The 25,618-nt window shown below is 39.1% G+C and overlaps 3 protein-coding genes across 8 annotated transcripts; 2 read left to right on the top strand and 1 right to left on the bottom strand.

Annotated features, from left to right (window-relative positions):
- Nucleotides 1-1,002: 1,002 nt before the first annotated feature.
- On the bottom strand, nucleotides 1,003-11,150 carry LOC307038597 (uncharacterized protein). Of its 4 annotated transcripts, XM_079680113.1 has the most exons (7): nucleotides 11,066-11,111; nucleotides 8,342-8,382; nucleotides 4,323-4,579; nucleotides 4,032-4,222; nucleotides 3,808-3,898; nucleotides 1,714-1,886; nucleotides 1,003-1,487 (listed from the first exon to the last, which is right to left on the bottom strand). In XM_079680113.1, exons 4-7 carry the CDS (start codon nucleotides 4,102-4,104, stop codon nucleotides 1,309-1,311), a joined length of 516 nt encoding a protein of 171 aa, XP_079536239.1. In that variant the 5' UTR covers nucleotides 4,105-4,222; nucleotides 4,323-4,579; nucleotides 8,342-8,382; nucleotides 11,066-11,111; the 3' UTR covers nucleotides 1,003-1,308. The 4 variants fall into 4 exon arrangements, with proteins under 4 accessions (XP_079536239.1, XP_079536241.1, XP_079536240.1 ...); XM_079680115.1 differs by lacking the exon at nucleotides 8,342-8,382 and having other exon boundaries at nucleotides 11,066-11,150; XM_079680114.1 differs by lacking the exons at nucleotides 8,342-8,382; nucleotides 11,066-11,111 and adding an exon at nucleotides 5,234-5,272.
- LOC307038867 (uncharacterized protein) lies at nucleotides 5,486-7,649 on the top strand (the record flags this gene model as incomplete). Its single annotated transcript, XM_079680541.1, has 6 exons — nucleotides 5,486-5,557; nucleotides 5,678-5,736; nucleotides 6,843-6,975; nucleotides 7,064-7,109; nucleotides 7,159-7,257; nucleotides 7,592-7,649. Exons 1-6 carry the CDS (start codon nucleotides 5,518-5,520, stop codon nucleotides 7,647-7,649), a joined length of 435 nt encoding a protein of 144 aa, XP_079536667.1. The 5' UTR covers nucleotides 5,486-5,517.
- Nucleotides 11,104-15,574, top strand: nat8l2 (N-acetyltransferase 8-like 2). 3 transcript variants are annotated; one of them, XM_079680109.1, is made up of 4 exons: nucleotides 11,104-11,215; nucleotides 11,515-11,651; nucleotides 12,518-12,585; nucleotides 14,516-15,574. In XM_079680109.1, exon 4 carries the CDS (start codon nucleotides 14,528-14,530, stop codon nucleotides 15,197-15,199), a length of 672 nt encoding a protein of 223 aa, XP_079536235.1. In that variant the 5' UTR covers nucleotides 11,104-11,215; nucleotides 11,515-11,651; nucleotides 12,518-12,585; nucleotides 14,516-14,527; the 3' UTR covers nucleotides 15,200-15,574. The 3 variants fall into 3 exon arrangements, with proteins under 3 accessions (XP_079536235.1, XP_079536236.1, XP_079536237.1); XM_079680110.1 differs by lacking the exons at nucleotides 11,104-11,215; nucleotides 11,515-11,651 and having other exon boundaries at nucleotides 12,330-12,589; XM_079680111.1 differs by lacking the exons at nucleotides 11,104-11,215; nucleotides 11,515-11,651; nucleotides 12,518-12,585 and adding an exon at nucleotides 12,330-12,485.
- The last annotated feature ends 10,044 nt before the right edge of the window (nucleotides 15,575-25,618 follow it).

Genomic DNA, 25,618 nt, shown 5'->3' on the forward strand with positions numbered 1-25,618 from the left:
CCAAAATGAAAAAACGGAAATTCAGCTCGTTTTTTCGTTTTTCTGTTCTTACTGTTAAAACAAGTAGGCCTATACCACTCAATGTTTCGTTTCCATAAGTGGGTGTGTCTCCAGCGCCTCCTTGCTTCTGATTGGCTAGGGTGCCCTATGCTTGCGTTGTACTCTTCAAAATAAAGGTTCTACGTCTTTGCCTTTAGACTGTGTTACAAATATACGTATATTATTATATTCATACATACCAGTACAAGTCTGTCCGTATGTCTGTCTTTCTATGTATATGTCTGTCTCGATGTCTTTCTATCTCGATGTCTGTCTGTCTGTCTTTCTGTGACTATATTTTAGAGTTTAAAGCGTAGCCACTTTTACTCCACAACATGTATTTAAAACCTTTAGTAACTTTACAGATTTGGATTAATTATGTGAAATGTAATCAACACTTAAATCAGACTTTAGTTCCACCTGGAGTAAATTCACAAGCTACCCTGCAGTATACAAAGTCATTCAAACTAGCTGCACCTTTACCAGCTTTGAGAACACTTTCATGATCAATCATTATAAAACATATCATATATATTATTCTGAAATGGACCAATCTGCACAATGACTACTTTTACTGTCGCTACTTTCACTATATGTTGATGATAATACTTTTCTACTTTCACTTGAGGAACATTTTGAATGCAGGACTTTTATTTGTAAAAGAGTATTCTTACACTCTGGTACTTCTACTTTGACTCAAGTACAAGATCTGAGTACTTCTACTTTGACTCAAGTACAAGACCTGAGTACTTGTACTTTCACTCAAGTACAACATCTGAGTACTTCTACTCAAGTACAATATCTGATTACTTCTACTTTTACTCAAGTACAAGATCTGAGTACTTTTACTCAAGTACAAGATCTGAGTACTTCTACTTTTACTCAAGTACAAGATCTGAGTACTTCTACTTTTACTCAAGTACAAGACCTGAGTACTTCGACAACTTCTGATTAATGGTTGATTTCCAAATGTTCTGTTGGTGCGTGGATGATAAAATAATAGTGTTTGATTGTATTGCCTTACGTATGCAGCTATTTGCCTGTGTTTAGAAACATAATTAAACATACCATGGACACACATTCAAACTATTTTCCATTTATTAAACATTGCAGATGAACAATTAACAAGTCATACAGCTAAAGAAAACTACAACAATAATTTTCTGTATGATAATATCATGGAACCTGGAATTTGAACACACACCACTTAACAATAAACAATAAACTTAACAATAAACTTAACAATAAACGACTGAACTGCTGTCCACTTTAGGGTAGGGCCCTTAAAGCATCCAGTGCTGCAGACAGTCCAGCAACCTGGGTATACTCTGGCTCCTGATACCTGCACTTAAGGCATTGGGGAGATGTTATCCTCCACTCCTCCACACAGAGCCTGCATCCCACGATGCTTCGGCAGCAGGAGGAAAACATGGGTCCAGTCATTGTGTCTTTAAAAAGAAAAAAGACAGGTTTTTAAAGATATGCTGATAGTTACTGATTGATGTCATGGACTGTATTTCTGAAGCATGCACTCAAACTGAGAAAGATACTGTTCAGAAATAGATTTGAAAAGATTAACTTAGAATAATATGAAAATCCGGCACCTATACGTTTTATTTTTTAAATACTGTTTGTTACACTGAGCATTATTCAAAGAGAAGAAGAAAACAATACCTCTGCAGATCAAACAGCTAAATTCCTGTTTGACTTCTGGCCTTGGTACTACCAAGTCCTGGCTGGCTGCCACTATGTCAGAAATCTTCCTGGTGACTTTTTCCAGGCCTTGCGATGCATCCAGCAGTTCCTCCACCTTGTTGCTCAGTGTGTGGACTTCAGATAGCTCATTTCTGTTTTTGTCACATTTTGAAAATAGTTTAAGTATTAGCAGTCATTTAAGATTTTTTCTTCATTTTATTAGAGATTAAAGAAAGTTATGTATTCCATGGCAAATTAGATGATGCTAAATAAACAAGAGCATGTGGAAACATTTCATTTCTTGAAATTACATTTCAAGGATATTGTTTATAAATGCTGATTGTAGAACGGATGTTGACTGTGACTCTTCATACCATGTGCTGACCCACAGAGTACTGAGGTGTGCTACAGTGAAGCCCATGCTTATGCATGTCTGCCCCAGATGGCAAACGTATATAGCCCTTGAGCTGCAAAAATGCTAAATGGCCAGAAAGCAGCCTTTTTCAAATAATGAGAGGGTTTTGCCAGTCTGTTGTGAAGGATTATTTGAATTATTTGAAGGATTAAAGTAACGTGTTATGGCAGGAAAGTTAAATCTGGTATATTCATTTTAATGTCACCTTATATATATACATGTGTGTTAAATTTGAAGGGACAAAGTATCTTTTCCCTCCCCCAATATATTGAGGTGAAGTCCTTGTGTTTTGAGAAGAGATGGGAGCATGGGACACCCTTATTTGGAGATAGTGCCGAAACTCTAGAATGTTTCCCTCGTAAAAGAAGGGTGTGCGCTACACAATCTTGTAGCAGATGTGTGTGTGTTTTCATTGCAGTAAAATATATGTGCTACAGGATTACTGGTCAACTATACCACTGTTCTTATTCTTTCATGTGTGGGTACTAAATGGCTACAAACATTGTGGAGAAATTAGCTTAAACATCTTTCATTACTCTATATGAAATGGAAGCAGTTTTTTATGACAGGGACGAGAGAGTTGGGGGAGGGGACACATTCCGAAGAGTTTCAGCATGTCAATTATCAAGGGAATCGACTTGTTTTCAATAGATGTGTGTGGTTGGTTACTTTGTATTAATAATAACAGTATGTGTAAAGGAAGCTGGAAATATACAATGTGAAACCTTTTATTTGAAGTAAAGATGTGAACAATAGCTCAAACAAATGGAAGGGCCATAGGTAGGCCTGTGTGAAGTTTGACTATTTGAAAAGCATCTCTAATACTGCTTAAGAGCATAGGTAATGTGTTCCTCGTTGTTATTGATATGAAAGTAATTAACATGTATTACGTATATTTAGCCAACTATAACAACTATATCTTAAAACATACTTTTAACTTGTGTGTGGCAGCCTGAGGCGGGAAGATGGACACAGGGACAAAGGGCCATAAAGGAGATGTGTGTGTGCTGGCTGCAAGATGTGAAATAAGATAAGGAAACTTGTTGTTGAGAGCCGGTTCGTACCAGACACCAAAAGGTGTCTGGTCTTCGTCAAACTGAAAGAGACTTTTTGTTTCCGGGTTTCTTCTGCTGTGTCGCACTGATTGGGTGCGACAGGCCATGTGTTGGTCTCTCCCAATAAGATGACCTCTGGGGGAAAGCAGGCACACACCTCCTCCTGTGTTTTAGTATGAAAGCCTGTGTTTTCCTTTGGTTCGCGCTCTTGTTTTTCACCGGCCGTTCCTGAGACCTGTCTCACACGGTGGTAGAACCTGAGCCCGGAGTACTCTGCAGAGTGCTTCGTGATTTCTTTGTATTTGTATCGTCACTGTTTATCATTAAAGCAAGATTATTGTTTAACTTGTATTCTGGTGTTTCTTAATCCCTTCCTTTTTCACGAATTCACCCAGCTTATCAAACGACACGCGGAGACGAGGTTGGTTTTCAACAACCTCCAAATCTCCAACAGTTGTTAGCGAGTAAAATAAAGTGAAAAGCTGCATATCGTGACCCTTCAGTTTGAGTGCTAGCCCTTCTTTACACATTACATTATTATCCCTATTGATAGATCAGTTCAAACCTTCTCCAGACAAAATCAGTTTTGTTATTCAACCACACCTGCTTCTTGAGCCTCTTCGACGCCATTGCCTGAAAGCAGAGCTCTCAACAGCATGGATCTTTCTTGCATTCGGCTTCCAGTACAAAGACCCTTTATGAGAGAAATAAAGAGTAAAGACACGTGAAAATAAAATGTTAAAAGGGGCACATTGTTGTACTGATAGCACTTTCAGACCCTTACCTTTTGCACAAATGAAAATGAAATATAGAATAATTATATTTACCAATTGTCCCTTCAGACTCAACGATTTCATTCCCAACGGTGTCTGTAAGGATGTACTCCTCACTGTCTCCCATGGCCACATTCACTTTTCCTGTGATCAGTGGAACGCTTGCCTCTTATTCAACAAATCTGATCATGACCACCCTTGTGGAAACAATCTTTCCATCCATTATTTCTGACACATGTATTGACCTGTAATGCAAAAAGAACAGTGACACACATTTAGTTAGCAACATGGACTAAAACGTAACATTCTAAAGCATGCCAACGTATGAAATGGGCCTCTCATTACCTTTGAAATGACCGAGGGGTGCTAATTGATCTAGTCAACTGACTCGTGTTAGCAGTAGACATTGGCTGACTATGATGAAAAGCAAACGGCCGTGACTCAGCTAGCTCTGTCTGGATCCTTTGAGTCTCCCCAGGTTTTTCCCCATGAACCTCATAATGACCGTGATCAGAGAGGTCCAGGGAGCAGAAACACCCACTATCCAATGGAAAGACCGCAACGTTGGTGGCATCAGTGATGAAAAGGCTACCTGCGTTGACCTAAAAGAAAATAACAGGTTATATATATTTCACAATTTCCTTTTAAACAATCACTACATTGTTCTTTGTCTTTCCATGTGTGTCCTTGCATAATTTCTTCCTTTGTGTCGTTTCTTAAATGGTGGTAGTGGTTTATTAATTGTATTAAAAAAACATGCAGTTAGTAGTTAATCCTCAAGATTATTTGTATGCCTATATCAGACCTCAGAATCAATCTAAATGTCACTGATATAGTTTATAAATAAATGTCTTGCTGGACTGTACGACTAAATTGTCTCAGGGCTGTCACCAAGTAAATGCTGTTTTTAAGTTTCTTCTTGCTTCGCTTCTGCAAAGTTCAATTATAGTTATGCAGTTATTTGTGCAAAACAGTTCATATAAAATAATTATCATTGAATCTTTCCACATCTTTTCATGCCATGTCTATTTTGTGCACCAAATTAAGGATAACATCCGATAACATCCTAATAATATCCTTCCCCATTTACAATGTGATATCTAAACATTGTTTTGTTTTTAAATTGAATGACTAACTGACTCTCTCGTCCAGACGACTCGTAGCTTTATTGCTATTGAAACAAGGTTAGCTTGTTACACGTTAACACACCATGTGCCTGTTCAATCAATAATTAATCACGGATCTCTTAAAAATACCTGAAAAATGCGGCTGATTCTGTCGACGCGCATGTTGTCTATTTTAAGAGTAACTCGCTGGCTGCCTCTGAAAAGAAAGTATGACTCCATCTCCGTGTTTATTGTTAACAATATATTGCTATCGCCGTGTCTGACAAGTCGTTCTTGGCGGTAATGTGTGCATTACACAGGGTGCATTTACGGCATGGTGCCGTAAATGTACCATCAATTGACACCAGGACTGCTATGCGCATGACAGGAAAGTTTGATCGCGGGAAATATAGTCACCCTCCTTATTAATAATAATGGAGTCCAGTTTGTTGGCCTACAGAGAAGTTATACAAAGTATGATAAAAGATGGTTATACTGATCAAAATATATCCGATCATTTCCAGTATGAATGTGGCTTAACAAAAGGGTTCTCCCAAACAAATATCCGTCGCTTTTTTACCCAAAATGGTATAGGCAGAGAGCGAGTGCACGATTCCCAACTGGAAGTAGAGGTTGCTAAAGCAGCTGTTGAGGTGAGGTAGGACTATGGCTTAATTCAGTGATGTAAAGTAATTACGTAGATTTACTCAAGTACTGTACTTATTACTTCATAGTAATAGAGTGGTGTAGTGAAGCGTCCTAAAACCCGGAAGTAAGTTCCTTCTGGTTCCCTCGACAAAAAAGCTATGCAATTTCGCCATAGGATTTTGGAAAATAGCTCGAAATAATGTCTGCGGTTGACACACATTTAAGAGACGGAACACGGTTTGTTCAGTCGGATAATCTCCACATGTCTACCCTACTTTTATAATTTTATAATCATAAATCGAATCGAAAGATTTATGATTTTAGGATGTGTCACTGCACGACTCTATAGCCTACTGTTGGGCTTCGGAATGCTGGGAGGAGTAAATGGCCAGAAAGAATCCAAGAAACTTCTTGTAAAATTGACAGGGTTTTAATTATAGTAAACATGACGTTCCTCTGAGGCTGCGACGGGAGAGGGGCCGTATAAACGTTTCAGCTCCGATTATAAACTCTGGTACTTCCAGTCTTCTCCCATTGGTTGGCGGCGTCATATTCCGTTGCCCTCTATTGACGTAGCTAAACATCCATTCATAAGCATTTAAATAGCTATATACATGATAGTTAACCATATAGTAACAGTTGATATGTTAGCATCGATGAGTGGCAGTTGGAGAGGGTGTGTTTAGTATGTAACTACAACACGCGTTTTTATCCATCTCTTCACTAATGCTGCTTGATATGCTACATCCTACTGTGAATGCTAAAAACAATGCAACTTCCGGTTCCGGAAGCTACTACCCCCGATATTTGTCCGTGGGGGAACAATACATCAGTGGACTAAAGTTCCGGTTTAATATGTATATTGATTATTCTCACAATACAAACAAATGTAACAAGCCCTGAATTATGGGTTTTCTTTGAGACGTAGGAGCTGAGTTGAGGCTTAACAATGATGTGACAGAAATACCCACTAATAACTTTGGACATAATTGTGTAAATAATAATGAGATAACTATTCTGGGGTTTTTTGGTTTCAATTAGAACTAAAAAAACAAACAGTTAAAACGTACCTTGGTCCTATTTAGTTTTTGTTTTGTGTTTACAAATTCAGACTGGACCAACATATGGAAGAAAAATGATGACTGGTTACCTGGCCTCAAAAGGAATCCGAGCATCAGAGGGGCGTGTTGGCCGTGTCCTCAGAGAAACTAACCAGCCATATCATGCAGATCGGTATCGTGTAGGTATTATTAAAAAACATCTAGATGTTCCTGTATTGTACGTTGCTGTGAACATATTGTGAGAACAATAACATTGTGTTTAATTCCTCAGAGATTAAGGAATTTAAATCCAGTGCCATACAGTGCAGAGTACATGGGTCACAAATTGCACATTGACCAAAACGAGAAACTGGTGATGTATGGGGTGACCCACGTCCTTGCCGTGGACGGATTCTCCAGCAACATTGTAAGCCACTCCACCATGCCAGTGAAAAACAACCTGACCATATATCAAGAGGTTTACCAGTAAGTTTCAGTGCCCTGTTTCTGTTATAATAATATAATAATAACCTAATAAAAAGGTTGCAAACAGCAGACAGTAAATAATTTAGTAAACGTTTAGCTAAATAAAAACACAATGGCTAAATGTAGCTTTATTTGAACAGTTTTATTTGGGAAAAATATTGTAAATCGAAAACTACTGACAGGTAACCACTGTATATTGTACGTTACTTGGTAATTGATTGATGAGATAAAAATGTTAACTGCGTACAAAATTCGCTTTAGCAATGCTTAGGTTGTAACAACAAACATGAAATTCTGTTACATGTCATAAGACTTTTGTATTGCTGTTTTGCAGGAGTGCTGTCCTACGATATGGAATGTGGTACCAAATCCGAGTAGACCATGGAAAATAATTCTACTTGACTCTTTTCATGCAGGAGAAATTGGCAGACTACCGGAATAACACAGGCAGACAGCCATACATGCAAACAAAGTCAACACAGGCGAGTTGTTTTTTTATCTGAATTGCAATCAACGTGTTCATACATTACATTACATGTTACTTGTTAGACGCTTTTATCCAAAGCGACTTACATACTCAATACTGTGGACAATCCCCACATAGCCATTTTTGTCTTTTATTCCTCACTTTATCTGCTGTAATCATGTAAATTACCCTGTGGCGAGACAAATAAAAATATTTCTGATCTCATTCCATTATTTACCCAACTGCTAGCTGATAAAGCTTTCAATAGACCCATGGCGTTCACTAAACTTCTCTAGGGGACTGCTAGCTTTTTCCTATGACATAGGAGAGATACACAGTACTTTTGAACTGGATACAACAGGAAATGGATAAAATACAAAGCCGGAAATTGGGAAAGAAATTGGGAAATGAACAATGGGAAATTACAATGTGCTCTCTACATTTGACTCTTCTCATTTTTGTTTACTTTAAATTACAGAATCATATTATAGAAAGGATGTGGCCAGAGGTAAACAACAGGGTAAACTACCCTCTGAAAGGTGCACTCAACCACCTTGTTGACCAGGAGGAACTAAACCTCGAAGACAACATCACACGATATTGTGTGTCCACTCTTACCTGTCAGGTAGCCAAATTGGACTTGACCGGATGGTGCAGTCCTGGAATGCACACAGAATCCAAGGTTTTTATAGCAGTTTTCAGAATGTTACTTAAGCCCCATAACAAATGACCTTCTTTATGCATTTGTATAAGTTGTACTTATATCCTACATTTGTTTCTCTCTGTATCCCCTTTTTTACACTAGGTTGATGGAAATGTTTAAATGTGGCATGTATATATTACAATATTTAAATAATTGTCTGAGTAAAGACATATCTACTATCTAGGTTATAGATTGCTCTTATTGCATGAAACATATATATCTGGTAAGTACATAAACAGTCAAATTAAAAACATGCTTTTTAAAGTTTGTAAGAAGTGTACTAATAGCACAGGCTATGAGGTTCATTGATATGCATGATATGTAACATTACACTAACAATGGCCACTTATTTGTGTTTTTTTTTAAGGTAAGGGTATCCCAGATCAACTTGCTCATGGTGGGTGCCCAAAGAGACTGCCTGCAGATCTTTTGCCTCAAGCTACAGATGCTGCAGACTGCTATCATCAGGACGTGGGGTCCTCTCTGACAAGAGTGTCGCTGTTTGGGAGAAACCCATTTGCCACTGCGGAGCACCAGCAGCTGAACAAGAATTTGCAAGGAACTATGCGGACATTGCTGAACTCTTTGAGCGTGCCATTCATAACGAGCCAGCACCATTCCAAAACGGGATAAAGGATCTCATAGGCATTGTAAGAAGATATGTGTAAAGGCAAGTGATCAGGAGCCAGTGTATACCCAGGATGCTGGACTGTCTGCAGCACTGGATGCTTTAAGGGCCCTACCCTAAAGTGGACAGCAGTTCAGTCGTTTATTGTTAAGTTTATTGTTTATTGTTAAGTGGTGTGTGTTCAAATTCCAGGTTCCATGATATTATCATACAGAAAATTATTGTTGTAGTTTTCTTTAGCTGTATGACTAATTGTTCATCTGCAATGTTTAATAAATGGAAAATAGTTTGAATGTGTGTCCATGGTATGTTTAATTATGTTTCTAAACACAGGCAAATAGCTGCATACGTAAGGCAATACAATCAAACACTATTATTTGATCATCCACGCACCAACAGAACATTTGGAAATCAACCATTAATCAGAGGTTGTCGAAGTAATTAGATCTTGTACTTGAGTAAAAGTAGAAGTACTCAGATCTTGTACTTCAGTAAAAGTAAAAGTACTCAGATCTTATACTTGAGTAAAAGTAGAAGTAATCAGATATTGTACTTGAGTAGAAGTACTCAGATGTTGTACTTGAGTGAAAGTACAAGTACTCAGGTCTTGTACTTGAGTCAAAGTAGAAGTACTCAGATCTTGTACTTGAGTCAAAGTAGAAGTACCAGAGTGTAAGAATACTCTTTTACAAATAAAAGTCCTGCATTCAAAATGTTCCTCAAGTGAAAGTAGAAAAGTATTATCATCAACATATAGTGAAAGTAGCGACAGTAAAAGTAGTCATTGTGCAGATTGGTCCATTTCAGAATAATATATATGATATGTTTTATAATGATTGATCATGAAAGTGTTCTCAAAGCTGGTAAAGGTGCGGCTAGTTTGAATGACTTTGTATACTGCAGGGTAGCTTGTGAATTTACTCCAGGTGGAACTAAAGTCTGATTTAAGTGTTGATTACATTTCACATAATTAATCCAAATCTGTAAAGTTACTAAAGGTTTTAAATACATGTTGTGGAGTAAAAGTGGCTACGCTTTAAACTCTAAAATATAGTCACAGAAAGACAGACAGACAGACATCGAGATAGAAAGACATCGAGACAGACATATACATAGAAAGACAGACATACGGACAGACTTGTACTTGTATGTATGAATATAATAATATACGTATATTTGTAACGCAGTCTAAAGGCAAAGACGTAGAACCTTTATTTTGAAGAGTACAACGCAAGCATAGGGCACCCTAGCCAATCAGAAGCAAGGAGGCGCTGGAGACACACCCACTTATGGAAACGAAACATTGAGTGGTATACTTGTTTTAACAGTAAGAACAGAAAAACGAAAAAACGAGCTGAATTTCCGTTTTTTCATTTTGGGGCAAAATTGAAAAACAAAAAAAAGACCCGTTTCTGCTTTTTTTTTAGTTTCAATTAGAAAGAAAAAACAAACGGTTAAAACGTACCTTCGTCATACACTGACCCTTATTAGAAAAGTACTAAGTCATGCTTGAACCGTGGTATTGTTTTTTGGATGTAAATGCTTAAATGTTTACCAGAATGCAATGCACCACCTGATCGGCAACAGAACATCATCTACACTTGTCAATATGTTTTCTGTTCTGTATGGATGTATAGCACACTATTCAATGAAGGATGTGGTTTTGTGGCTTCCTCTGCTCTGGCCAGGTACAGTAGCTTGTTATTTTGCCCTCAACTGTGGTTAGGATTTTTGTTCGGAGTAAATTCATTTTATATATAGCCTATCATTAAAAGAACTGTTTACAGGCTAAGCACTTCCTTAAAGTTTTAACAAGAGCACATTCCGGTTTAGACAAACACTCAGAGACAGTAGACCATCAACTATCAAACATTAGTCAGAGAGGAAGCACAATGGATGTGAATGAAATTATCTACAAGTTTTTTGAGGTGCTAATTGCTGTTAGCTGCTGTCTTGGTAATATGTTGGTGATGTTGGCGCTGTGGACCAGTGAAAGCATTCAGGAGCCCACCTTCAGTCTTATCGTCAGTCTGGCTGTGGCTGACTTTCTGGTCGGCTGTGTCATCATCAGCTGTGTGGTTGTCCTGTTGGCTCTGGTCTCAGTTTTGTCCCTCACGGCTATTTCTGTGGACCGCTTCCTCCGGGTGCATATCCCTCTCTGGTAGGACCTTCTGGATCGTTTATTGTGCAGAGAAAAGTAGAAAATAGCATTGCCAGGGTCAGGGATTTACTATTATCTTATGCTTAAACATCATGCAGATGTGGTACTTTGAGGAGTTTTAGATCATGAAAACGCCTTGTATTTGTATAATGCCAAAAAAGGCTTTGGTTTAACATAGTGAGCAGATGATACATTTAATTTTTGTACGTTAAATTATTCCTTTTGTTTATTGGTCAGAACACGAAAAATAAATGTGTATTTGTTTTCATCCAAAAATGCAATGTAATAAATGTGAAAAGAGACTCAGTGTGCCAGCCTGCGTAACTGGCCAGTGAGAAGCTGCTGCAGCCAGTGGACAAGGCTCCAGATGACTCAGCACAAGAGCAGCGACACAATGAGTCTTCAACATGGCTGTGATTCCTCTTCATCGCTCTAGGTCAGTATTATAAAGATATCACTGACCAATCATTTCACCATCCACCCTGTCTGATTGGGTTCAACGTCAACTGCACTGACGTAACCCAGAGATTAATCCTGCATTAAAGGAAGTGAAAAACGTAGGTGTATCATCTTAATTATCAAACGTTACTAAGTCAATAATTTGCATTGGTGTAAACTAACCAAGTATCCGAGTAGTACTGTAGTACACTTTTGAAAATCTGGTAATTTACTTATAATCAACACTTACATCCGACTTTAGTAGCCTAACACCTGGAGTAAAATCCACAAGCTACTCTGCAGCATACAACATAATTAAAACTAGCTGCACCTTTACCAGCTTTGATAACATTTCAATGCATCAATAATTATAATCAAAACCGTTAATATATTATTCTGAAATTGTGCAATTTGCATAATGAGTACTTTAACTTGTGGAACTTTAATTACATTTTGATGCTATACTTTTCTACTTTTACTTGGCCAACATTTTAAATACAGGACTTTTACTTGTAACAGAGTATTCCTACACTCTTCCACCGCTGGTAATTTGGGGTTTATGTATAAAGGTCGAACAAAAATTTGTTTTGGGGGTATTTAACTGTTTGTCCAATTGTCCCATGATAAGGCTATAGGGGGCGTCTGTTTCCATGTTATGGCTCTGAGAGGCCCACGGTCCCCTCGGTGTTGCACAAACTCAGCGAGTTGTCTTCATCTTTCTTCAACCTTTCTCTGCACTTTGACCCGACATAAAGATTGGACCCGTATTAAAATATCTCCCACGCCGTGCTTATATGACCGTTAACCCCGGTAAAGTTCACTTTCGAACAGGGTAAGTGACTGTTTCCTCCAATGTTCACACAGTTAATGCCAGACGGTGTTCGGTCTGCTCACCGACAAGGACCTCCACTTTAACAAGTTGACAGAGTAACGTAAGTAAGGAGAACTTCACTTTTCATATAAAGTTAGTGTTAACTTATAACCAAAGCTATCCGACAAGTTACCCTTGGTGATCTTTAAGTGTGGGGCAGTAGCCTACAAATTAACAATGGGGTTCCAGAACAGATAAAATAGTTTATTGCAGGCCCGTAGCGTTACTTTCAGTTACAATTGTTTAGTTCCTTCTAAAGTGAGTTCAGTATTATATTGAAATTAATTGTTCAACTAACACTGTTATGTATGTGATGAGAGTTAGCTTATGACGTATTGTGCTAATCAATTGGTGAGTTTACAGATGGGGCTATGCTAACAGTTCAGCTGGTTCAGCTAGCTATAGGACATGTTCTTATTGTACATAGGCCTACACACAAAAAAAGGGATTAGGCCATAGGTTTAAAAAGTTACAATACATATTAAATTACAGAAATATAACAAAGCACATATTACACATTACAACACTTTAAAAAAATGCAGTAGATGGACACCTGATTTGTTAATGTGAATGCTTGTAACTAAAACAGCATTTGTAAACTAGGTTATTCTGGCCTGTTAATCATATGGAATACTTGGGTTTTGTATTGCTGTATTTGTTGTGTTTTTTTTTTCTTCTTGACATTTCAGTAAGTGAATACCGGCTTTTGTAAAAATACTGTGGATATTCTTATTCCATAAACTGTTTTAAACTTAAATAGAGCATATTCAGTTTCTTGTTAAAGGACAGAGGACACCTTTTTGATACAAAGTATCTTAGTTTCCTTTCTAAGGTTACATTGTTGTGTTTTCTTACACATCTTATTGATATTTATTTCACATATGGTGCATCACATTTGATATTCAGGTAATACAAAAGTAATTGAAAGTAGTCAGGTTACATTACTGTTTGATTGTGATACTTAGGTCAGGGTACTGGTAACATTTTGTAGAGGTAAGTTCTAATTGTAACAAAATAAATTTTTAAAGTATCCCTCCTAAACCTTATTTAATCAGCAGACTACTGTACAGGCTACTGTACTCGTACAACATAGCAATTAAAAACGTAGTCACCAATACAGCTAGTCTCTTATTAATAACACTGTCAGTGAGGTCATTACATGTTATTACAAGAAACTTTAACACAGCACAATTTTATGTTTTAAAAAACCATCATCTGAGAGACAATCAGTGATATTAGCTTTTCTCTGACTCAGCTTGGAAGCAAAACAGCTGGACAAATACCTAGCTACATTTAATACATATTTTGCTGATCTGGTAATGTAGTTATAATAATAAATAATAATACATAATTTTTAAGATAGATAGATATAAACTTTATTTATCCCAAATTGGGAAATGATTTTGTTCCAGAAGTACTGTCAAGCATTATACGAGTTAAAAGGGCAAGTATAGTAAGAATACAAATGAACACTAGCATTAAGTATAAACAAATTCACAATATAAATTACCTTTGATTACTCTATACTACGATATACAGTCTAGGGCCTAAGCTACATGATTATATAGAAATATACTTTAGAGTTTCATCTAGAAAAAGACAGAAATTATTGTCCATCTGAATTTACCAGAGGCCAAGTTGAGTTCTTACTGAAGCTTGTTCTGCCTCATATCCAATATACTCTACTATACATACACAATGTAAAACCAAAATGAAAAATAGCCTTCTCACATTAAGAAGCTACAACAAGTGAATATTTTGTAATCGAATATTTTTCCAAAAAAGGGGGTAATAAAGTGCAATTGAAAAAGTTGAATATTTTACTCATCATTGCAACTCTTAATATTTTTAGCATCTACATCAGTAAAGCACTAATAACAAGCAATGTATACACAATTTAAAACTACATTATATTGGCTCCCAAAATGAACACACTCAAATACATTTTTGTCAGATTTCATGTGTAAAACCTTCATTTTATTTTATTCTAGTTCCTTCCGGTCATGAAGCTGCTGATCCGCCGGTATCGTCCCTCAGACAAGGACACAGTGCTCCACCTGTTTAGCGTAGGCATCAACGAGCACATTGGTCCGTGTTTTCGAACCGCCATGACCAGCTCTCTCCATCTCGCCATCGCCCTGGCTCTGTGTGTCGCTGGCTACCTGCTCGGCTCCGTGTTAGGGTCGATGGTGTTACCAGGAGCCTGGGTGGGCCTCGTTTACTTCTGCTGTCATGAGGTATACGCCGGCTACGTTAGGGAGAAACTCCGGACAGACATGCAGGACATCCCGGGTAACTATCTGAGCAGACCGGATGATTGTTTCTGGGTAGCGGAGGCTGAGGTGGATGGGAGGACCCAGATCATGGGAATGGTGGCTGTAATGGCCAAACAAAGTGGGGAAGAAAGATACGGGGAACTATTCAGGATGATTATCTCTCCATCGTGCAGGAGGATGGGCCTGGGCTTCAAGCTGGCTCAGACTGTGGTTGATTTCTGTAAGGAGCGAGGCTTCTCCAAGGTCGTGCTGGAGACCAGCTCCATTCAGACCGCTGCTGTGTCGCTGTACGAGAAACTGGGCTTCAGCCATGTCAGGTCACACACTAACACATATTCTTATGATTGGGTAGTAGTACTGGCTAAGCTCTCTGTCTTAATAATGGAAAAACACCTGTAGTGCTGAAATGAGCCTGATGAGCACAGCAATGTTACTGTAATGCTCCTCTGTATCAGTGGATGAAGCTTTAGCACCAATAGTACCTTCACTGGAATCCTAACCTGTAAGCTATGTCTCACAACACATTTTTCAATATCAAGTCTCAAAGTCAGAGTAAAGAGACATTTCCTTGAACTGAATGTGTGACCACCTTGTTGTAATGTTTCTAACATGACCAAATGTTGCTCGTATGAGTTTATTGGACCAACATACACGACTGTTGATTATGTTTTTATTAATTGTAGATTCCACTACTGTTGTTTTATATCACATTTGATCAATCACATGTAATTGCTTTTTCAGAAAAACCCAACAAATAAACCACCTCCAAAAGTATGACCCCGCTGTATCTTTTGCTTTAAAGGTCCCATGTCATGGCCATTTCTACTGATCATAATTCCATTGTTGAGGTATACTAAAATAGATTTATACTGTGCAATTTTCCAAACTCACATTGGTTTCTCATACAGCATCTCTGTAAAGTAAACACCAGTGAGCCAGCTCACAGTGTCCCGCTCCTCGCAGCAGCGAGCCTCGCAACATCCCGCCGAGTGTGTGTGTGTGTGTGTGTCAGGAAGTCCGCGGATTGGTCCAAACGTAACTATACCAAAATATGTCACTATAGCCAAGAAGAAACAAATGGAAAAAGACAAATCTCCAACGAGGCGTTCTGGGGCAGAATAGACAGTTCTTTCCTGTGTTAGAGTTTTACTCGCTACAGGGTGTACTTTGAGGGTTTGTGACTCTGCAGACCGTTTACATGCATACAAAGCTACTTAACACACAAGGGGATGGGTAATAACCAGAAACGCATGACATGGGACCTTTAACATACCATCCTCTTTCTGACTCTCACAGGCATTGACATAAACATTTTATAGCTATGCACACCCAGGTAGGTATCATCTATCTATCTATGTATTTTTTGTTAATTTTTTACATATTGTGGTTGATTGGACTTCTGCTCAGGTGGAAATTGGGTGGAGCTCTGCTCGTATTACAGGAGGTCAACAAACTTAAACTTAATAGGAATGATAAAGCTGTGACTTCTCCATAAAGACAGTAAAACAGTCTTCCCCTCTTATCACATATACATTGTTCATTCGTTCACTACTCACTATGGACACTGAATAGTGATGTTTAAAGTGAGATTTCAGACACTCATTATTTTTGTTTTAGTCACTTAAAGCTGTTAAGTAACTTAAATATCATTATGTATGATCATCATCAAAACAACTGCTTTAAATGAAAGGCAGTCTGTAAGAGGTATTCAAAGGAGGGAGTGTTCCTAAGGTAAGGTAGACGTTTACTATGACAGGCAGAGGTTGAATGAATACTCAACACTTTTACCTTTTAAAGAAAGTAGTTATACCACATATTTTACAAAAATCCTGAATTTTAAATCGAAGTTAAAGCTATACAAAAAATAATTAAAGTCCCATTTGAGTGCTGTACTTGAATATAGAATACTTTATTTACTTCTGCTGAACCATCATTCACGTGTTATGTATTGCACTCATTACTATAACTTGCATTACCAATTGTGTCAATTACTGAGAATCCTGTAATGTAAAAACTGCAATTGCAAGACACTATTGAGTCGCAAGTGTTACTGAGACAAATTGGGACCTCTACTGTTTATTTTTCAAATGAAGCCTCATAACCCTATTCTTCCTGGCTGAGACAGCTCCAATCAATATCACAGTTGTTTTTAATTTAGTCTCCCATACAATTAAATAACATAAACCACTTTTATAATGTTCAAAAGGTCTTTAAAGTCATAATGTGGTACAGTTTTAAGAATGTATTTTATAGCGTTTAAATGATTTAAATGTACAAGCACATAACCAGAGAAGTAACTAAGTACGTATTTTCATTTTTTACTTCTACCCCACTACAATTCAAAGGTAAATTGACTTTTAATCCACTACATATATTTTGTACCTTTAGTGACTCCACAGACTTGGATTAATGATGTATAATATAACAACACGTAAATTCACAAGCTACCCTGCAGCATACACAGTTATTAAAACTAGCTGCACCTTTACCAGCTTTGAAAGGCATCAAATATCATAATCAAAACATATCCTTCTGTAATGGACCAATCTGCATAATGAGTACATTTGTGTGAGGAAGCGCACACACTCCCTCACTAACATGTTGGTCTTAACTATTTGTTTGTTAAGAAAGGTAGTACATGTTTTTTCAGAGTTGTCTTTATTTCAGTTAAAGTTATAAAAACAGTTTACATAGACAAATTAATTTAGATGCATTTTATTAGTTTGTCTATGTAAACTGTTTTTATAACTTTAACTGAAATAAAGACAACTCTGAAAAAACATGTACTACCTTTCTTAACAAACAAATAGTTAAGACCAACATGTTAGTGAGGGAGTGTGTGCGCTTCCTCACATTTCACACCTCCTCCCCCTCTGGCTTGCACAGGTCAGGCAAACGAGAAAGATAGTCAGCTATAAGATTGTTCTTACCGGGACAATACTGTATGGTGAACTGGTATGGCTGGAGGGCTAGGCACCAACATAGAATCCTTGCATTCTGATGCTGCTTAGATTGCATCCACTTCAAAGGTCTGTGGTCTGTCTGCAACACAAACTCTCTTCCAAGAAGGTAATACTTCAATGAATCTATTGCCCACTTTATAGCCAGTCCCTCTTTTTCCACCGTAGAGTACTTTTTTTCCCGGTCAAACAGTTTCTTACTCAAGAACACTATAGGCTTCTCTTCGCCAGGCTCTCCTTGGGCTAGCACTGCTCCTAGTCCAACACCAGAGGCATCAACTTGCACAAGAAATTGTTTTGTGAAGTCCGGGCTCTGCAACACAGGAGCTTGACAGATCTGCCTCTTTAATGCCTGGAAGGCATTTTCACACTCATCATTCCACACAACTTTAGTGGGAGATTTTTTTGTTAGATCAGTAAGTGGGGCAGCTAATGTAGCAAAGTGGGGAACAAACCTTCTGTACCACCCCACCAGGCCTAAAAAGGACCTCACTTGCTTCTTTGTCTGGGGTCTGGGTATTACCTGTATGGCCTTTACCTTCTCCACTTGTGGTCGTATTTGCCCACGTCCAACCAGGTATCCAAGGTATTTCACCTCCTCTTGAGCCCAGGAACAATTGTTGGCATTCAGGGTTAGCCCGGCTTCCTGTATCTTGCCCAACACAGCTTTAAGATGCTGCAGATGTTCTTTCCAGGATTCACTGTAGATTACCACATCATCTAGGTAGGCTGCTGCAAACCTGGTGCAATCATTAAGAACAATGTCCATTAATCTTTGAAAGGTTGCAGGCGCTCCATGAAGACCAAAGGGTAGTACAGTGTAATGAAACAAACCCATTCCTGGAATCTGAAAAGCTGTATACTCTTTGCAGGCTGGCTCAAGAGGCACTTGCCAGTAACCTTTACAGAGCTCTAAAGCTGTGATGTACTTGGCTTTCCCCAACTTCTCCAGTAGCTCGTCAATACGCGGCATAGGGTATGAATCAAAACAGGAAATGCTGTTCAGCTTCCTCATGTCCAAGCAGAATCGAGGTTCAGTGGTGTTTTTCTTAGGAACAAGCACTATAGGATTTGACCACTCACTTCTAGATGGTTCAATGACTCCCATGTCCAACATCAACTCCACCTCCTTCCTCAGTGGTTCCATCATTCTTTCAGGAATTCTGTAAGGCCTCAGGCGAACAGGTTTAGGGTCCTTCAGTATAATGTTATGCTTTATCACATTAGTGCGTCCAGGTTTTTCTGAGAACAATGCTGGGAAAGATTGTTTAAGCTCACGCAGTTGATGCCCCTGATCCAAACTCAGATGCTCCGGAGGAGCCTGGGGTTTACACTTCTCTCTGTGCGGCACCATGTCAGCCTCCTCTGTTTCCAACGCATCCTCTTCTTCCAGCTGGACATCTTGGATCATCAGAACATGTTCTCCACCTGCCTTCTGGTTTTTCCTGTCATGATATTCTTTTAAAAGGTTTACATGCAACAACTGTTTGCACTTTCTTTTATCAGGACAGAGAATTTCATAGGTCACAGGGCCTGCCTTTCGGGTTACTGTATAAGGGCCTTGCCACTTGGCTAGTAACTTACTTGGCCCTGTAGGGAGCAGTATCAAGACTTTCTGGCCAGCTTTCAGCTCTCTTTCACGAGCACGTTTGTCGTACCACACCTTCTGCTTATGTTGAGCTTCATGCATGTGTTCTTTGACCGTTTCTCTGTAACTGTCCAGTTTGTCTCTCATCTGCAGAATGTAAGAGATGATGCTGTTGGTTGTAGTTGCCACTGCCTCACCAGCCACCCAGTTCTCCTTCAGCACATCCAAAGGGCCTCTGACCTGTCTGCCATATAACAATTCAAAAGGGGAGAAACCAGTTGAAGCCTGTGGCACTTCTCTGTATGCAAACAAAAGGAACGGCAACCATTTATCCCAATCTTTGCCAGTATCATCAATACATTTTCTCAACATTTGTTTCAGTGTACCATTAAAACGTTCTACCAGACCATCAGTTTCAGGGTGGTATGGAGTCGTTCTGATCCCTTTAACCCCAAGTTGCGAGTACAGTGACTTCATCAGATGGGACATAAAGTTTGTACCTTGATCTGTTAAGATCTCTTTAGGGATGCCAACTCTAGAGAATAGCTCTACTAAACACCGCACTATATGTTTGACCTGAATGGAACGCAATGGATAGACATCTGGATATCTGGTGGCGTACTCACAAATAACCAGGGCAAACCTGTGACCCTTGCTACTTTTTGGCAGAGGACCAATTATATCCATGGCTATTCTTTCATAAGGTACACTCATTATTGGTAATGGTTGTAGAGGGGCTCTGTTTGAAAGTTTGGTAGGAGCTACAACCTGACATTCATGGCACGTTTTACAGTAATCAATTACCTCTTTGTATAATCCTGGCCAATAGAAACGCTGAGCTATGCGGTCATACGTTTTTGCCTGCCCCAGATGCCCAGCCCATGGCACAGTATGACCCACCTGCAGGATTACTTGGCGAAACTCTTTAGGAATGACTAGCCTAGGTTTCTCTATGTCTGCCAAATACAAAAGGTTGTCTTTTATGATGAAGGGATCCCCAATTAGATTTTTCAGCCCCCCTGTGTTTGCATCTTCCTCCCCATCTACTTTGCATGCTTTTGAAAATAGAGGTTTTAGAGATGGGTCATTCTCCTGACTCTCTCTGAAGTTATCTGGGATTTTGCCATTGAGGCTCTATGAGGGGAGTTACAGGGAGAGTAAGCTCAGGGCATTTAGCCTTATCGTGATTTCTGTTTTTCTCTTGACGGCGCTGTCGCCTTGTTTTCTTAAGCTTATCACCCCCTTCACACAAACTATCATCTGCATCTGGTAAAGGTTCTAACCCCTTAGTCATAGAGCGCGTAGCTACATAGGAGTATGCTAGTGAGTTTTGCTGTACCAAGTAGTCTAAGATTGGCAAATCATCTCCAAGGATCACGTCATAAACTAGGTGCTCTAGCACACCAACAGTTAGCATAAAGGCTTGCCCTTCAACCTCAATGATAACATCTGCAGTTGGGTAATCTTTTTTACAACCATGAACACATGTGATATTTACCCTGCCATCAAAAGCAGTTATTGCATTGCTAAGTAAGTTGGACTTCACCAAGGTTTGTGAACTACCAGTGTCAGCTAGGGCTTTCACTGCTTGACCATTTACAGTGACCTCTACTACATGTCTATGTGGAACAATTCCACTATCAGTAACATTAGCAGGGTCAACACTTTCTGCACGAGGTACAGAACACATCTCAACCGACTTAGACTTTCTTAATGGACACAATGAAGCCTTGTGACCAGGTTGCTGACAGTAATAACATATAAAGTTCTTTTTTAAGTTTGGATATGCAGGTTTCTTACCAATCCCAGTGTCCATGCTCTCAATAGCTGGCCAAGTGTGAGGTTTGCCCTCCCCATACCTTGGCTTCCCAACAGTCGCTCTTTTCTTTGAAGGTTCCCTGTGGGCCGCTGCATACCGTTCTGCTAGATCTGCCGCTTCTTCCCCAGTCTGGGGATTATGCTCCTTGACCCAGGTGCGGACGTCTGGTTGAAGCACACGGAGGTACTGCTCCAAAACGATAGTCTCTGCAATCTCCTCCTTAGTACGGCTGTTCGGTCTCATCCATCTTTTGTAATGCCCCTTAATACGGTTGTAGGTTTCTCTTACAGTCTCTCCCACTGGCAAAATGGTGCTCCGGAACCGCTGTCTGTAAGTCTCTTCAGTCACATTAAACTTCATTAACACTGCTGCTTTAACTGCTTCATATGACTCTGACTGTTCCTCATCCATTCCAGCATAGGCCTCAAGAGCTCTTCCTGTCAACAAGGTTACTACTCTGGCTGCCCACTCAAATGGCTGCCACCCCCATGTTCTGGCCATCCGTTCAAACCGAACAAAAAAACTTTCTGGGTCTTCACCTTCTATGAAGTCAGGTATCCTCGGCTCACTTACATAGGGCCTTGCTGTCCGGATTGGTGGATCAATATTCTGCAGAGGCTGGACAGGCCAATCGGATAAGGAGACAGGCCTGCTAGTTTGAAGTGGATGGAATTTTCCATGTGGCTCAGCTTTTAGCAGGTGTGTTGAGGTTTCAGCTTGTAGCCTTGGATTATCAGCACGCGTTGCATAGGGATACTGTTGAACAGGGTCATAGTATACTTCTGAGTCCTGCCTTGACTTTGAAACCATGTCACTTCTTAATTGTTTAATCTGTTCAAAAAGTATTGCCTCAGTCTGCTTAGACCTGTGCACAAACTCTATAATTTCTTCCACAAAGCTTCCTGTAGAGAGTTCCTCACCCCCAGTATGGGCTGTAAACACTTTGGGGTGAACCACCAGCTCTTCCTCATCTTCTTCACTTTCAGCTGCCACGGCTCCCTCAAGTGGCGATTCTTCTTCCATTGTCCCTCGTCTTTTTTCTTCCTCCATGTCTGGCAAGGCTGTGGCCTTTGCCTGACGACCTCTTCCACGTCCATCTCTCATTTAGTCACTCTGTCCTCAAAGACTCCTCACAGGCGTTTAAATATCCCACCACTCCTGAGAGATTGGAGCCTCAATCTAAAACTAGCTGCACCTTTACCAGCTTTGAAAGGCATCAAATATCATAATCAAAACATATCCTTCTGTAATGGACCCATCTGCATAATGAGTACATTTGGTACTTTAAGTATATTTTTATACTAATACAGGACTTCTACTTGTAACAGAGTATTCCTACACTCTGTTACTTCTACTTTCACTTAAGTACAAGATCTAAGTACTTCTTCCACCTCTGCACATAACAAGGGTACTAGTGTTAAAAAAAAGAAGAAGCACTGACTGTCACAGTGTGTGATTTTATGTTCTACCACTGGGTGGCGCAGCTGCATGTAATTCCATTTAAAATGTGTTTCATCCATAGACCGTGCAGGTTCATCCACAGTCTACTGTATGGGTTCATCCCGCAGGACTCACACCTGCTGATGGTGAACGGACACCTGAATGTGGTTGAGACATATTCAGTTTGGGTAGTGAAGCGCATCCTGTTGCATTATCAATAGCCTCATAAATCCCCAAAAATATTCCCATAATGAGAAATCGTCATTTTAGATTATCTCTGATTGAGGATGTTTGTATAATACATGTTTTCTACTATGTAACTTCGGTACTTCCAATTTAATGACACTTCCCCTGCATTTTTTACATAAAATATCTTCTGAGTTTATGAACTTTATAAGCAGGCTCTACACAGTTTCTAAGGATTCGTTTATTTATTAAGATTAATTGTTGTACTGTAAAATACCCAGCAGTAGCCTATAAACTAATGTTATATCTCATATGCACCATATTGTCATGGTGAAATAATAAACAGAGATGGAAGAAGTACTCAGATTATTCTCTGTTACAAGTAAAAGTACTGCATTACAAATTGTACTCAAGTAGAAGTATTAGCATCAAAATATACTTAAAGTATAAAGTACTCAATATGCAGAATTGCACATGTAGGCACAATATTTTTTAAATGATTGTATTATAATAATTGATTCAATAGTCTCTTCATCAGTTTAATTTTGCACTTGGTAAAAGTGGGGTTTATTTGGGTTACTTTGTATAATACTTGGTAGCTTAACCTATATCAATATGTGATAATGTATGAGTTCATTTAAAGCAGGGGCGGGGAACCTTTTTCCTCTCAAGGGCCATTTCAATTTCTTCAACATCCTCTGAGGGCCATACAAATGATTGACCTTTGCTTAAAAATACTAAAATCACAGCCCATTCATTTCGCCTTTCTTTCATGCTGTGCAAAGAAAAAGCAACCTCTTAATCCAGATATATTACCATGATTCGCGCATGCATGCACGTGCACGGTGTGGCATGACCACCAAAACAGAAAGATATGGACACAAGATGTGTGCAAATGTATTTAGTGATCCATGTGGACATCATTTAAGTGTGGGGGGGGGACCTAACCTCCTCTAGGGGGGTCATTTTTAAATGTTGAAGTTAAAACTATCAATCTGGTGCAATTTGAGAGCAACATGAAGAGATCTATGGATACATCTCTCAACATCCATATGAAACAGAACTGTAAGCAGATTTATTTTTCTTTATGGATATTTTACAAATCACTCCCCTTTTAAACTGTATTCTTGTTTTACAGTCATATAGTATTTTATACCAGTTTTTCCTTTATTCTCTTATTTTTTTATAACTATAATATCATATAAAGATGTGCCCCTACCTCACTGGTAGTAGAAAAAGCTTCTTATATTCGTTAGCATAGCTAGCTAACCAGATGCTAATAACAACAAATAGTCTAGCAGGAAGGGCCCTCAGATTTTGAGATACCCCTACCCGAGGTAGAACAAATGACAACAATGATTTTTATTAACTTTAGGGTCTCCCATTAATTAAATTGATTGTTGTCAAATTTTATTTTGGGGGAAAAAATGTTTTTTTGGTTGTTCTTTAGAACTACCCAAATCCCTGAAAAAGAGCCAAATTAGACCAGGCCGAATATGGGAAAGGTGACAAAAAAGCCCATAACTTGAGAATGACCTCTCTTGTCCTCTTCAGATTTGCTGAGGTATGAACCAGGTGGCTGTCCTACATTACCAAATAGTCAGACAATTATTTAACTAAAAAAATACTGAATTATAGTCCTGTAAACTTAGCTTTAGTTTAGACGGAAATTGTACTTTTGGTGATAGGAACATAGGACTCAATCACTTCTCTAATTTATCAGAAAAACAGTAGCCTAATCCCTAAAGAATATACCATTACTGAATTGTCTAGGGTGCTATTGAACACTAACCAGTAGTTGTATGGAAATATCTGGTACAGTTCTATTGCAAGTGAGATTTCTTTAAACATAGGCCTACCTCTTCTCTGATACAGTCAAATTCCGAATGGGGGAGAAGTGGCACAATAGCTTATAAATTAAGAATGCTCACTCTGATGGTCATCATATTTGGAGAGGGAAATACCAGGTGGCTGAACTACATCACCAAATAGTCAGAACCTGAGGACTCCCCAGACCACCTGAGGACTCCCAGACCACATGAGGACTCCACAGACCACCTGAGGACTCCCAGCGACCGATAAACCTGCGAAACACACCTAAAACAGGAAAAACGACCGGCAAAAGCACAGAAAAGGTTCGGAAATCATGACGGCCTATCAGCTGTCATGATTTTCGTGGGCGGAGCTAGCACATTATTGATATCGGACCGATTATTTGTTATGATTATTATTTGAACACTTTGCGCGTACTTTTGACCCCCGCAACATATGTGAAAACTCACCAAATTTTGCATGCGCGTCAGAAGTGGTGAGAATTTCGATGTGTAATTGGTTCCGGAACTTTGCGTCAAAAATTGCGTAGGCCACGCCCAAAGTTTGCGTTCGCTCGATGCTAGGCGATCCCTCGCCGTGGAACACGATGATGTCATAACGCCAACTGACATACTCAGAACGCCTGACTGTCACTTTGTATGCATACTAATGTGATTGAAAGGGGATCAGTAATACTACTGAAGCCAGTACTTGTCCGGACTGTTGTTTTTATGCGGCACCGGCTTGAACAGGTCATGTGATCTGATCACGCCGGCATTATTCTTATCATTCTTTATGAGCGCAGTAGCCTAATGGTAAGGTAGCCTATCTAATTACTTATTTATAAAGTAGATACAAGGCAGAAATCCTACAATGAAGCGGGACAGTGTTCTCTGTGAGATCCAGAAACTAAAACTAAGTTATATTCAAATTCCAATTCTTGACGGGAAGAGCGCTGTAAATGGGTGGCATATGCATTTGAAAATAAATAGTAATCACACAGTTATCATACA

Source organism: Notothenia rossii (genome assembly GCF_949606895.1).
Source record: "Notothenia rossii genome assembly, chromosome: 5".
NCBI lineage: Eukaryota > Metazoa > Chordata > Actinopteri > Perciformes > Nototheniidae > Notothenia > Notothenia rossii.

Coding starts and splice junctions, on each gene's coding strand:
- nat8l2 (XM_079680109.1), top strand. CDS start 14,528: ATGAAGCTGCTGATCCGCCGGTATCGTCCCTCAGACAAGGACACAGTG.
- LOC307038597 (XM_079680115.1), bottom strand. CDS start 4,104: ATGGGAGACAGTGAGGAGTACATCCTTACAGACACCGTTGGGAATGAA. Junction 3,899..4,031: donor TGAGTCTGAAGGGACAATTG/GTAAATATAATT, acceptor TCTCTCATAAAG/GGTCTTTGTACTGGAAGCCG. Junction 1,887..3,807: donor CGAAGAGGCTCAAGAAGCAG/GTGTGGTTGAAT, acceptor TGACAAAAACAG/AAATGAGCTATCTGAAGTCC.